Source organism: Salarias fasciatus, chromosome 6 (assembly GCF_902148845.1).
Source record: "Salarias fasciatus chromosome 6, fSalaFa1.1, whole genome shotgun sequence".
NCBI lineage: Eukaryota > Metazoa > Chordata > Actinopteri > Blenniiformes > Blenniidae > Salarias > Salarias fasciatus.
In genome coordinates this window covers 25,762,735-25,777,083 of record NC_043750.1, presented here as the reverse complement: position 1 = coordinate 25,777,083, position 14,349 = coordinate 25,762,735, and the positions used below count along the sequence as shown (strand labels likewise).

Sequence of the window (14,349 nt, the reverse complement as noted above, 5' to 3'; positions counted from 1 at the left end):
AATCCTGTCCATGCTACTTTCTGAGGACGAAGCCCCCAAATTTGGACCAGTGTTGGAAATTAAATATCTGGTCACATTTACTATATGAGAAAATCTCTTTTTTTCCCCCCCCAAACATAGAATTAATGTAACTGCTCACCCACACTCCATCACCAGTGTGGTATCAAAGACACACTCCTGGTGTAACACACCAAAATAGACGCCAGCAGTGGTGGACTGTAAGTCATCAGATTGGTTATTATGTACTTGGCTTATTAATATCGTGGTGACAGTAGGTGGCTGTTGTGGATAAATGCTGCAGAGTTTTAGCCAAGAATATTTGGCAACAATGAAAGCACAAGGTGCTGTGGCTGATCTAATGATTCTTCAGTTATTTGATTTATTTCAATCTGAAATACCCTTCCAGGTAATACTGCAGCCTGCATCCCGGCGTTCATTATTTAAAAACTATTACAAATTTAAACTTTTCCCGCTGTACCTTCATGGACCCCCTGTCAGTTATTTAATGATGAAAACAAACTTCAATCAACTATTTTGGTAGACCTTGATTTGTACTGTGGCTTTTTTGTTTCCAGGAGGTGTAGCTACATGTGATTTAATCTAAATCACCAAATGGCATTAAATAGTATTATATTCAACAGAACTGAGTGAATTTGACAGACGCACAGTGCAAAAAAAAAAAAAAAAACACGTAAGTATTGTGTAACGACCAATAACGTAACAATGTAGCCTTTATGAATGTAATAAAGTCCAACAAAATGGTAAAAGTTTTTACAGTCTTGATTGAGAGAGTGCTGCAGAGGTTTCCTCAATGAATATGATAAATATCACGTCTATTATGTCTATTTTTGATGAGTAAACTGCACAAAACTCGCAAAGAAGACTTTAATTCCAATAAATACTGTCCTATTTATGTATTATTCCATTATTGTATGCAGTAATTACAGTCCAAAATATTTTTGTTTTTAAAGTTAATGCAATAATATAACCACTTATTAAGTAGTGGAAATTAAATTTTGGGCTTTATTACATTAAAGAAGGCGAAAACAGTTTCACTGCTGGCAGGCATACGAGTATTATGACATTTTGGCTTCAGCTGTTATCAATATCAAAGGCATAAACTTGCTATAAGTCACCAGAATTAATCATCCTGTGTATAATTAAATCTTTTTTAAGCAGTTTCAGGACTCAGAAACGACTTTGAGCAGATTCAGAGCACAAAACAGGTCAGTGGAATCTCTGGGTTAAGCTCTCCGGTCCAAGCTGCCGACCCTCCGCTCAAGTGCTGAGCAAATTTACCCGCATTAGGCCAGCGGCCGGGTGCTGATCAGGACAAAGCTTCAGGTTTACCAGAAACCCTGAGATGCTCCATGCTGATAAGTTGACCGCGTGTGTGTGCGTGTGTGTGTGCGTTCTTGTATTTCTATCCTTGTTGGGGCCAAATGTCCCCACAAGGATAGCAAAACGTGGAACGACGTGCCTTGTGGGGACCTTTTTCCGGTCCTAAGTAGGAGAAACAGTGTTTTCTTGACCATGTTGTTGTTACTGAAAAAAGTAAAAGTGCAAAAACATTTCTTTAGGGTTAGGCTTTGTTGTGGTGTGGGTTAGGGTTAGGGTAAGGGTCAGGGTTAGGGGCTAGACATGAATGGGAGTCAATGGACGGTCCCCACAAGGATAGAAATACAAGACTGAGCGTGTGTGTGTGTGTGTGTGTGTGTGTGTGTGTGTGCATTTTCTTTACTTACGTCGGAGGCTGGTCCTTTGTCGGCCCCCGGACAGGAAAAGGTAACAAATTCATGACAGCGCTTATGGACCACAAAACAGCACACTGGAGGGGGGGAAAGAGAGAGAAAATATAAAAAAAAAAAAAAGTGAATATCAAACTCCTTGCAGTGACAAACAAGGCAACACAAAAGCAACAGAGATGAATCAATATGTCAATTATGCCGCATTAGTCACCGTACAACAGTCCGCTTGTATTTCAGCAGTTCACATTCGTTCCCTCTGTGCGGTGCACGTCTATATTTAGGCTCATCTCTTCTGTTTGGATGTTTTTGTATGAAATCGCGGCGTGCTGCGACGTCTCATAATCACGCCACATAAAATTAAAGCTGCTGCGGGAAACTTCCCACCGCTTCGAATGGCAGCGCGCTCTGTACCTGGTGGTCTGACTGCAGGCTTCCTGCTCGCTGTTTGAAACCATTCAGCAGAGTGAGCGACTGAAATAAACACCCTTTATACTCTCTGCCTAATATAGCACAGCCGCTCTGTAATTAAACCCTTTTGTAGTGGGACAGTAGAAGGACAGAAAAATGCTAAAGATCTACGGATGCTGCTCACTGACTAGTGGTTAAAAAAGACAAAACGGATCAAATTTTGTGATGAACATCAATCAGCAGCCGATTATTAGGTCAAGTAACGCTTTTGTCAGGAGCGTCAGTCCATTCACGCTGTAGCAAACTGCCTCAATCAGTCCCAACAGCGCTTGGCAATTAGAAGACGCCAAGGAGTTGGAACACTACAAAGCACTCACACTTCAGAAGCAACAACAAGCACGTCAGGAGAAAACTTGCTCTTTATCAGCTGATTGATTCATTGTTCGGAGGTCGACAAAGGATTTCAGTGTAAATCAGCAGCCGATGACTCCAGGCCAATGCTAATCCAGGACTGAACAGAGGTGCATAAAAAAGCTCTGATATCTCGTCACCAGCAGCGTACGATCGCCTCACATTACCGTCTGAGATCAGGGAATCAATGGAGGAGGAACAATGTGGAGTTTTGAGACTGACGGCAGTGACGGAAGCAAAACTGGCTGCAAATGAAGGATTGGTGACGCATTTGTAAGCCACACTTTGAAAAGTTGACCAATGTTTTAGTTTTTGTTGGCGATGCTACCAGGAGTTGTTGCAAACGCACCATTAAAGCAGCCGAGACGTGGGGAGATCCGTTTCCTACTGTCCCAGGAGAACGTGGACTGGGAGTCATGAAAATAAACGTTATTGTTATTGTCAGGCATGTGGAGAAAAACTATTTACTACGGCTCTGGTGGGAATGGACAGTAGCAGCATTTTCAAAAAGTTGTGTTTTCCTCCTTCTGCTCAGACTGTTTTCAAAAAGTTCCACCTTGGCTAAGATCTGTCGTCACGAAAGGGCCGATAACTGAGTGCAAAGTAATGTCCTTAACTCTGCGGTGTGTTGCAGACTGCAGTAAATACAATTCAGTGCTGCACATGTTGGGTTGTGGTCAAAAATATTTCAGCTTAAAAGTGAAGTCAGTTTTTTTGCTGGGTTTCACAGTGTGGTTACATTTTAGGGAAGTTCGCAGCAAATCTCGACTGCAGAATTCTGACTTCAAAGTCGAAAGCATGCCGAAGCTGCAGGGGACCTAGTACGGCAGGCGACTGAGGGCACAGGTGCACAGCCGCATGTGGTTCTTTTCACCAGGTCAACGCTGTCCGTGGCGTCCGCTCTCGCACAGCTGTGTTAATGTCGCAGCCAGAAGACCTCATAGCCTCATAAGAGCAGGTTGCTTCAACACCTGTTGTGCTGCTGTCACTCTCCTTCTGCAGTTTATCACTCTGCTTCTGTCCCTGCATCGGCTCTACACACTGGCCACTGCATTTCATATGTACAAAATACTTCTTACAAACGTCTTACTACAGCATTAAGTGTTGAACTCCTGCCTTTTGCCATTATATCGGCTTCTTCTGTGTTTTTCAGCTGCTCGGTTCAGGGACGACTGGATTTTACGCTGGATGCCCTGATGCCCCCGTCGGCAGTCGGATTCAGACCAGTGAACTTTCAGTCTCAAGTTGGCTTCCCTAACCTCTGCTCCCCGTTAAATATACAGCTGTGGCGGTCACAATTAAGATCCAGCGTCTTCATCAGCAAACGCAGACGAGGTTCTAAATGCATTCAGGCAGAACTCCACACGACACCTCATCAACGCCCGACGCCTTTGTTCATTATTAAAGCGACGTTACTTGTGATAAAGGTGCTAATATTGAGGTGGGATTAGCAGTAGATTACAGGTGTCGACCAAATTGCCTCACTGACTCTCATTGCTCAGGGATCACGGTGGCGAACCTCCCAGCTGCTTTAACATCAGCTTGAACGTTAAGATAACTTGAATTATTCCTGATTTTTTGAAAAACTGAAACATCAGAACTCAGGACGTAATTTGATCATGTGAATTTCATTGAACACGTCTGCAGGCTTCACTCAGACCACTGTGCTTTAAAATGAACAGCTGAGTCGTAAGAGAAGCATCCGAGAGTATGCCTCCTCTCTGGGTCAGATGTATATAAAGTGAAATCGAGGCCTTTAAAATTTGATCAGTCACGTCCTGCTCACAATGACATGAACACAGCCAACATTAAAACTCCATTTAGATAAAAAGGGCAGTTCACTGTGAGACAATCTTCTTTCCAGCAGCCTGACTTTGTGGTTTAGCCTCATATCACAAGAGTGTTTTTACACTGAAAGCCCTGCACAGTGCTGGGTTAATCCACTTCCGTTTTACAGAAACTGAGAATATTCACTTAAAAAAAAGGAGATAAAACATCAATATGGTTCACAATTTATGAAAACAATCTTACACAAACGCAACACCAGCCAGCTTCATCTAAAAAAAGAGCACAGAGACACACCTGTAGGGTGACATTACGCTCTGCTTTAATCTTAATTATTCACCTTCTCATTATATTTTCATGAGGCTCTGTGGCAACTGGAGGCACTTAGTGCAGGTTTCTAGCAGTTAAGCAGAGTGTTCATGATTGTGTGTTTATTTGTGGCCACATCGGGCTGATTTTCGACGACGAAAGAGGCGGAACAGCGTCTTGCCGTGCGAATCAGTACGAACTCTGTCCGCTTGTCACAATACAGATGAGCCAGCAAATTGTGAGGAGAGGGACTGGGAGGAGAAAAAAAAGTGAAAAACTACAAAGAGAAATGAGAAGGCGAATGAGAGAGGACGATAAAAGACTGAAGAGTGTGTGCGCGTGTCTTTATCTCTCTAAGAACCAATTCCCAGATATGAGGAAAGAGGATGTTCTGAGTGAAAGAAGCTTGAAGGAGCCGCTTGAGGGTTCAGCGACGGTGTGAGGGTTCAAAGCCGGGGCTAGACATCTCGGCGTTAGCGTGAGGGATTAGGGTACGCATTATGCCAGTGAGGGTCCTCGTAAAGATAGAAGCAGACATGTGTGTGTGGGCAGGAAGGGAAGGGGGCACAGCTGGGTTTGAGGCAATGTGAGGGGGCGGAGATTCATTTGTGTTTGCAGCATGTCAGAGACGCAGAAGCGAGGGAAGCGGTGCAGCAGAAAGCGGCGAAGAATGCCGTCGCACTTTGAAGCTTTTTTTGTCCACAAATCTCGTCTGTCTCTCTCACGCGCACACACACACACACACAAACACACACTTAAATACAGACACACACATACACACACACACAATACTGAAAGACAGGCCTAGTGACCTGGCGAGGAGGTCTTTGCTCTGTTGCCTAGCAACCAGGCTGAACCCCCTTCAGTCGAGTCTACGCACAACCGCCCCGTTTCATGTGAGTGACGGCGTTAGCGGCAAATCAGAGCCTGTCCAAAAAAGATCCCTGCAACAAACAAGGCAGGACGGCGGCGGGACGACAGGAGGAGCGCCGGGAAATTCCTCCATCTTGGAAGACGACCAGTCCACCAGCCACAGACGGAGACTCTCCCGCGATCAGGCCGCTTCTGGAGGACTGCCTAAAAGCCGGCGCCACCCTCACGGCAGACCGACGACAGGCCGTCGAGTTAGAGCAACCTTCACCACCGCGCCTGTGCTTCCCTGGGCCGACCGGATTCTGGACCGCGTCCAGCTTGCTTCAGGTGAATCTGGGTCAGCGCCGGCCGTGCAGCGACTGCGTTTGTTTTCTCAGCCCTCAGCGACACCACTGTACCCGCGATCAATATCTCAAACCGGCGAGTCCGTCAGCCGATCGATGCGAGAGGTTCTATTTCAACCGCCCGTCAGTCAACGACCACGATTAAAAGAGAACCGCAGACACGAGCCAATAAGGAGGAACAAGACATCCGTCAAAAAACACTTAAAACTTTAATGTCAACAGTCTCACTTCGTGAAGCCACGCTAACCGTCATCTGTAGTTAAACAGCCAAGATCTGACAACAACTTTAAAAACACATTATTCATTCATAAAAAAAGCAACCGAGTAGTGGTCCTCTGATACATTCTGTACCTACAACAAAAGTCCGTCTGGTGGGACGAATGAACAAATTCAAGTTGCAAAATTTTCTTTGCGAATAATTTTACATCAAAACCATGACGAATGGAAAAATTTGTGACAAATGTCCCATCAAGAATCCCATTCATGCCAGCACACTCCTTTCAGAAATTAGAATCCTCCCCGAGTGATGGGAAGCTTCTCCTTGACTTTCTCCTCCGTCGGGAGCAATTTGGACATCTTTTTTTATTTTTTAAAGCAGAGAGTAGTCACGCGGTGGTTCTTATCAAAGAGTGTCCCAATAAATTACGGAGAGTCAGGGACCATTAGAGATTTTCGGGGAATGCCAAGTGTAGAAACAACCATCAGGTTGAACGCCGCTGCTGTGACGTCGTGTCTGCTGCACTCCAACCCGGGTTGAAGGGCACCGAGTGGAGAAGCGAGCCTGAAGCTGCAAGGTCGCCCAGTCCAATCAGACTTCAGTGGGGAAAGTTTCAGCCACTGCCCGTCCTCGGCATAATCACCACCACTGTTTGGCCCTTGAGCAAGACACCTGAAGCATTAATGCTGATCAAAATCCCCCTGTACTGTTGTGTACAAATAAAAGTATATCTTCTTTTCATAAAACAAAAGAAGACTATAACTACTAAAAGACACAAACAACTAAAAACTTCTCAAACATGTTTGACAACTGTGATCCATCCTCATGTAGATACAGCAAGTTTTTAACAAATGTAATGAAATGAATTTCATCATGTTTCCATTTAAAAACTAAAATCACATCTACAGAGTTATACTGGGAAGCGCTCACAACACAAACAGCTCAAAATTATGCTTATTTGTTCAAACAGGAAAAAAAAGAACTTAAAATAACCACATCATGGCGTGAAGGATCCTTTACTGTAGATGGACTTGGCCTTGGTCTTGGCATGAGTCAATCACGTCGCCGGAGAACTTAAATTGGTCTTATTCTGTCATTGACAGAAATGAGAGCCCAATGTACAAACGCTCCAACAACAGGAAAGAAGCCATTAAACTCAAATCCAGGACGTCCTCACAGAAAAATATACTTCACTGGAGTCACTTTGAAGTCATGCAGTATCATCATAGGTCTGATGCAACGTGGTCAATATCAATCGGAGGATCCTGCCAAATGGATTAACGACCTTGAAATCAGGTTCATGACGCTTTTATTCCCTTTGCCTTTCTCACTCGTCACGCAGCATTACCGTCAGGTTCAAACTGTTAAGCATCCAGTTTCTACCTTCCTGACGGAAACAGTGCTCCACAAATGACTGACAAAAGCTTCTAAAAGAAAAAAAAAATACACATCTGAAATATACAGATGCATATTCATACAATTATGCACAATACACATATATATTAGTATGTATGAAGCCATAGTGAGAGTAAAACCTGAACAGTTTGTGCATAATTTATGAGCATTTTATCTATTAAAATATCATGTTAGCACATTATTTCATTCTCTTCTTTCATTTTTTGGAAATTAGGAGACATAGCTTCGATTACACCCATCGGTGATCACCAGATGACAAATCTGACTCCAATCAGGATTCACTTCCTCAATCTATCAGTGAGTCAGGCCCTCACTATGATCTACAAGGAAGCTGTGATGAAGCTGTAAATGCGGTTTGGCCATTCAGCAGTTCAGCTACAGGTTTATACGCACCGATACCTTGGACGAGTCTACGGCACGGTACACTGAAACGGGTAAAATTTTAAAGTTTAAGAAAAATCATTATAGGACCCTGTGGTATTTATAAATTATGATCTGCATTGACGCTTGATTACAATCAACTTTATATCGAGATATTGCATAATTAGTAAACATGGGATTCAAAGGTTTTCTCCTTAATCAACATGAGCAAAGGAGCACCAAGACGAGTCCGTAAAGTGTTTTACTGTTGTTCAATACAGTGCCGGCAGCACATTTACCAAAACGTCAGCATCAGCAAGTGCTTCATTACTTTGTCTATAAAGAAAAGCATCCAGGTACAGATCTAGCAGAAGCTTATCTGCACTTTGAAAATGCTCATAGTCCACCGACTGGGCTTACATGCATGACATGAATAACTGTGCCCAAAAATCCTTTTTATATCGCGACTTCAATTTCAAAAAGCATTGGCAGAGCAACAGCTCTCCAAGACTTTTGATATTCATACATTTTTTAATATTTTCTGGACCCTTTCCCGGGTGGTAAATGCAGAATGGATGTAAATGGACTTTACTTATTTAGCGCATTTCCACTGAATCAACGGTCTCATTCATCCCCCCCGTTCAAACACACCAGTGGCGACGGCTGCCATGCAGAGCGCTCACACACCTTTGGCAGCAAACTGGAGTTCAATATCTTGCACAAGAAAATACACATTTGCAGGCAAAGCTGGGGGAATGAACAATGAGATTAGAAGACAACACGCTCCACCAACCGAGCTGAGGCACTGCCACAGCTCCTAAAACCCCCGACACAATTCAGCATTCGCTGTGAAAACAGTTCAAAGCAGAGGGAGTGTGTTGGGGAGACAGCAGAAAAGCTGCATATGTATTTCTATTGGATGCAGAATTAGTAAAAGCCCTTGAGTGCAGGATGAATCATCAGACATTTGACACCGTTTCGCAGAAAGAGGAAAAACAAGGACAGAATTTAATACAAACAATACTCAAGTTATATTATGCAATGCTAATTTGGCCCAGATTGAAGGATGAAACTATTAGAATAAACATTGACAGTGGCGGTCCTGGAGGGCCACAAAACGGCGCGGTTTCTATACCCTTAAGCTGCTCGGGCATGTGCGTGATTAGCCTGTTAAACGATAAAACAGGCAAACAATCGCCCCCCTTGCTATACGGCATTAGAAATAATAGTCCGATAAACCAATTAGTGTTTCATTCATGTCCTCTTAACTGTCGTACAGCCGCCCAGCACTTTTCAGGGCTACAGAGCCATCAGTCAACAGTCGCCCACCCTACTTTGAATGGAGTGCAGTTTGAAAACAGCGTGGAGAAATGTCCAATCAATCCACTGCAGCAAAGCACAACAAAATTGTAATCAAGCATTCAAATGTTGACCAATAATTGACAATTGTTGCTGCTAGCAGGTCCACACCCGAGCCAGTCGGACATCGTTTGCCCTGAGACGCTGCAACGTGGTCTGAACCCAATCTGGTTTCACCAGGCCCTCCGAACGACGGCAGCGAGCGACGAGCCGCACCAATGCGCGTGGAGCTAGCACTAGCTAGCGAGCGCCGCTAACCAATGCAGAGCGAGGTGGAAATGTAATTGTCTTCGCAGGCTCCGACTCGCGCTGCTCCCTCATCAGATCAGTGCTCAGATGGTGATCCAATCTGTCCGAGGTTTGTTCCCAGAGTCTGAATCTAATCTAAAGTGACGTTTTATGTTCTGAGCTGCGGCGTTTCGCAAATATCAGCCAACGACACAATCTCACGCAACATAAAGACAACACTTCGGGGCAGAAAATGATTTTTCGCTGTGGACATTCTGACATGTCGCATTATTGAAAGGACAGATGTAAATCACTATGGCACAACTCCACGTCGCAGCTTCTGTTTCAGGATCCTGGTAGAGTATTATAACGTATAAGCAGGTCTAATGCAAAATATTTCCTGAGAAACTTGAGCAGGAAGGAGTATCACATCACGGCGCCCATGCTTTACCCTCAATATGGCCCGTTAGAATATGTGCCGTAAAAAAATAAACATGACTGCACCTCGACCCGCCAAGGCTTCCTCCTCCAGATCAACATTTTATAACCGCTCGTCTCAACTTTGCAAAAAATTACCTAATGTGGTTTATACTGAAGTCATCCAGACTTATGCTCTATAGGTCTCAGCCCAACATCCGATCAGACATGCGTCTCTTTCTATAGCAGGAAACAACATGAGAATCACTTCCTCTTTTTGCTACGAGTGCACTCACATTTGCAGACTCATACAAATAAACAGTGAGAGCAAAGCTAAAGGCAAAAAAGAGAGGCGCTCTTTCAATACCTGCAGAACAGGTATCCAAACACACCCACAATTCACAGAAGACACCTTTGTCACACATGCGCACACACAAAATAGTGTATTTCGCTGAAACACTCAGTCAGCACCGCACGTCAGAACAAGTCTACACCACATGTCTGGCATTCCTCTGAACCACGGGCACGCCACTGTTCACACAGTCTTCACTGTTTGCCGCTCGCGATTCTCCCACTCTGCTCTCACATTAGGTAAAATGAAAGGAGGAGGAAAAAACCCTGAATGAACTGAGTGGTGGCGAAAAGACAGTCGAGGAAAAAAACCAAGAGACACTTGGGTTACATAAAACCAGAGTCTCAATAGAATTTACATCATGATTCTTTCCCGGTTGAACGAGCAAGAGGTTCAAATTCAGTCACCAAATATGCAAAAAAAGACAACGTTGATTCCAAAAAATCCTCACTTGTGGTATTGTGCAGCAAGTCACCACATTGGTCGTTCACAATAACAATTTTAGGGGGATCTGTTGTTTACAAAGGCAAGAAATATTTATTTGAAGCTCAGCTTTAGAGAAAGGAGGGGGGGAAATAAAACTAAATTTCTGTTTAATCCATTAGCTTTTAGGCTCGGTCAAAAGTAATGGAGGTAGAAATGTGAATAAAGAATAACTCACATGCAGCTATTGTCGTTTCCGCTCAGATGACAGATGGAAGCTAAACAGATGCGGGAAAAGAAGACAGGAGTGCAACAAACAGCCCTCATCATGACAACTATGGCTTTAGTTGTGACTTTATTAACTTTATCAACCCAGCTGAACTGTAAATGTCTGAATGACCAACCCTGACAAACACATGTGGGCGGCTCAATGATGCAGTGTTTAGCGATCAGATAAGTGTGCGTCTAAATAAAATGTGTTTGTTGTCTGGATCTCTGTGTTTGCAGAGTCATGAACTTGGTTCAGGGTGTACCCGACCTTTCACCCACTGAACCGGGATCTGCTCCAGCTCTGAGTTAGGACCATAAGTTTAGGTTCAGAAGATAAATGACCAAATCAGTGCTTACTGGGTATCTGAGGTGAAGATCTGGTACCTACAGTCTGATCAACACTCGACAAAGCCATCCCTTCTTTTATCATTTTCACCTCTTCAAGGATTTTCTTAATCCAGCTTAGCTTCCTCTCACTGTTGCTTCACATAATGCCGTTTCTCCCAAGCACAGCATCAAACTCTGGAGCCGTTTGATCACAGAGGTCCAGTTACAGACAGCTTAAAAACGGGACAACAAAAAACAAACATACTTTTACTGAACAGTTCAGAGATTATCATCTTTAAAAAAATGTAATGAAGTCCAGGTGCTGAAGCAAGATAAGAACTCAAGCTGGATGACAAAGATGTGCACAGACACATCACCTTTCACTGCTGATATTCCACTGTTTATGATGAGTTGGTGACATAATGTGAGAAATGGAAATCCAGTGGTGTGGCTCTCACTTCATTTGAAAAAGCACAAAATTCATAAACTTCCCACTGAAGACAAGCGAGGCACGTCAGGACATTATTTGGTGATAAGAATCTATATCATGGTAAATCACTTTTATCAGAAAGTATGGAAAAATTAGCAGGTTTTGAATTTTTCAACCATGCATACAACACAATTTTCATATTTTTTGCTTTAAGGGAAATAATGAAGCTTTTTCAAAGGTGTGTTGCTGCTGCAGTGATACCAAATGAGTCTCAATTCATTCGCAGGGTAGTTTCTCCTGATATTTTCAATAATCAAGACGCCTCAACTCCGACCTTCACAGTAATGCAAACTTCGCTCCGTTTGCGAGACGAGCCACTTCTCGTATTTTCCCCGTAAACTTTGGCCACCGACCCAGGGCAAGCATCCCCATGGTCTGTACTGTTGCGTCAGAGGCTTTCTATATGTTTAAGAGTTATCCGTTTTCAGTTAACTGCTGGAAACTCACCACGACGACACCCGATCTGACCGCGGCGCTACCTCTGCTTTGTGCACCGCAGGCGCACGAGCATCTACAGCTGAAGGGGCAAAACTGAACACCTACCGAAATCCACTAGATTGCACATTTGTTCCATCGTTTACACAAAGTATTACTTCATTTCCATTACCAAAGAATTTCTTGCATTACCAGCATACGCTGCCGACAAGAAAGGGTTTTTTTTTTCCTTTTAGCTCACAAAGAAAAAAGAAAAGAGATGACAGAACTACTTCAGCTGGAGGGGGGAACTTTGACTGTTTTCTCTCTAAACTTGGTCACATGACTGGAGCCATATGAGCAGCGGTGGATGATGTCTGAGAAGAATCAGCGAAGAAGAGGAAGTGATACCGGGAGCAGAACAACAACGTTTGCTGCAGTACAGGAACACGTATGTGATTGAGGGGTGGCACTACGCTGCTGCAGGGGCCCGTTTATGAAACCATTTTGTGCAGAGGTCCGTGTCTAGACGCCCACCCACCCATCATCACCATCACCACCACGACTGGCCGCCCACCCACAGACACACATCACCACCCTCCTACGCACAAACCCACCATTTTACAGCTCCAATCAGATGTCAGGCTCGATGTTAGGGGGGAGCGAGCAGCTCAAGAAATCTAACTTCCTGGTCTGCCCGCCTCCCTCCCGTCTCTGCTCGGCCAAACGCAGACATCTCAGCTTTCACCGCTCCGCCGACTCTTCTTCTCTTACATCTCACACCGTCTCTTCAGGAGGAGTGTTCTCACTCTCATTTATCACGGCTGGCGAGCACCTGCTTCGAGTTTGACACCTGCCTGCCAACGCCAACACGCCGTCAACGGAGGAGCCAACAGGTCAGCCTAACAGTGTCCAGACCCGCGGCCCCCCAAGAACACAACAAACACACACAAACACACTGCAACGCTCCCTCAGACAGTGAACATCCGTCCACACACCCACAGCCATATGCAGCAGAGGGATTTGTGAATGAGCTACTGCTCTTACCTTGGCACTGGAATCCCTGCTTCCCAAAGCCCCTGTGGACGAGAAGACAGGGATGAGACGATTTGGGGGAGAGGCTCTGAGTGTGTCCCTGCTTATAGAGACATGCAGTCACACATGGACACACACATCAACACACACACACTCAGAGCTGCTGCTGCTGCTGCACCAGCAGAGGGGCCCTGCGTCTCCAGCAGCATTCCTCCACCAGACCTCCACATCCAGAGATGGGTGTCAGAGGGAGGAGGAGGAGGAGGAGGAGGAGGGGGTAGGGGGTTGTCGATGCGCTAAAACACACACACACCAATCCGACAGGCCCGCCGGTGCTGTCGCATTGTGGAGGACCGGCGGGCTGATGGCGCACCGCGGTGTTTCTGATGACAATGACAATGAATGAAAGACTGCGGTGTGAGAGTGGAGGCAGGCCGAGCGCCGCCGCAGCGGCGGCAGCAGCAAGTGAATCACCTGTGTGTCCCCCTCCACCCCCGCCCCCACCCCGCTCACCAGATGAAGTCCGTGCAGTGGCTGCAGAAGGTGGGCTGCTTGAAGAAGCGCGCGATGAACTTGTGGTCCTTCACCTCGTGCACGTTCTTCTGTCGGAGGGCTCCCTGGCGGGCAATGCCGCGCGCGCTCTCCGGTACCTCTCCGTCGCTGTTGGGGTCAGCCATCTTAACGAGGAAGCGGTCCGAGAGGAGCGAGGGGGTGAGGAGAGCGACGACAGAGAGGGAGAGACGACGGAGGCGGCGAGGGAGAACGAGTGGCGGCGCAGGTGCCTCCTCCTCCTCCTCCTCCTCCTCCTGCTCCTCCTGCTCTCCGCCCCGCTGGCCGCCTCGGTGCCGCTCGTGCCGCCGGTGTCGGTGTGCGTCCGGCTCGCGATGAAGCTGCTGCCGCCGCCGCTGCTTCTTCCGGCGGGTCCCCGTGCCGCCGCGCGCCTGCTTCCCTGTTCTCACCCAATATGTTGCTGTTTGCACCTCTCTCTCTCTCTCTCTCTCTCTCTCTCTCTCTCTCTCTCTCTCTCTCTCTCTCACTCTCTCACTCTCTCTCTCTCTCTCTCTCCCCCTCTCTCTCTCATTAACCCCACTTGAACCTAAACTCCTGCATACCTCCAGTGAAGACAGAGACCCGCACTGCGCTGCGTTTCCCCCAGGGGGGTT

The 14,349-nt window shown here is 45.7% G+C and overlaps 1 protein-coding gene across 6 annotated transcripts in view; it reads right to left on the bottom strand.

Moving 5' to 3' along the window:
* Positions 1-14,125, bottom strand: part of LOC115390688 (protein kinase C beta type-like) — a 40,138-nt gene extending 26,013 nt beyond the window's left edge. For 3 of the 6 annotated variants that reach the window (XR_003931703.1, XM_030094644.1, XM_030094643.1), the window contains exons 1-3: positions 13,700-14,125; positions 13,199-13,230; positions 1,746-1,828 (exon numbers count right to left, since the gene is read on the bottom strand). Coding sequence is in view for 4 of the 6 variants with exons in the window: in XM_030094644.1 (XP_029950504.1) it covers positions 1,746-1,828; positions 13,199-13,230; positions 13,700-13,863 (279 nt within the window). In the remaining 2 variants the exon portion in view is untranslated. Of the gene's footprint in view, positions 1-1,745; positions 1,829-10,888; positions 10,909-13,198; positions 13,231-13,699 lie in introns of those variants that run through there. The other 3 variants (XM_030094646.1, XM_030094645.1, XM_030094647.1) reach the window with 2 other exon arrangements.
* Between the last annotated feature and the right edge of the window lie 224 nt (positions 14,126-14,349).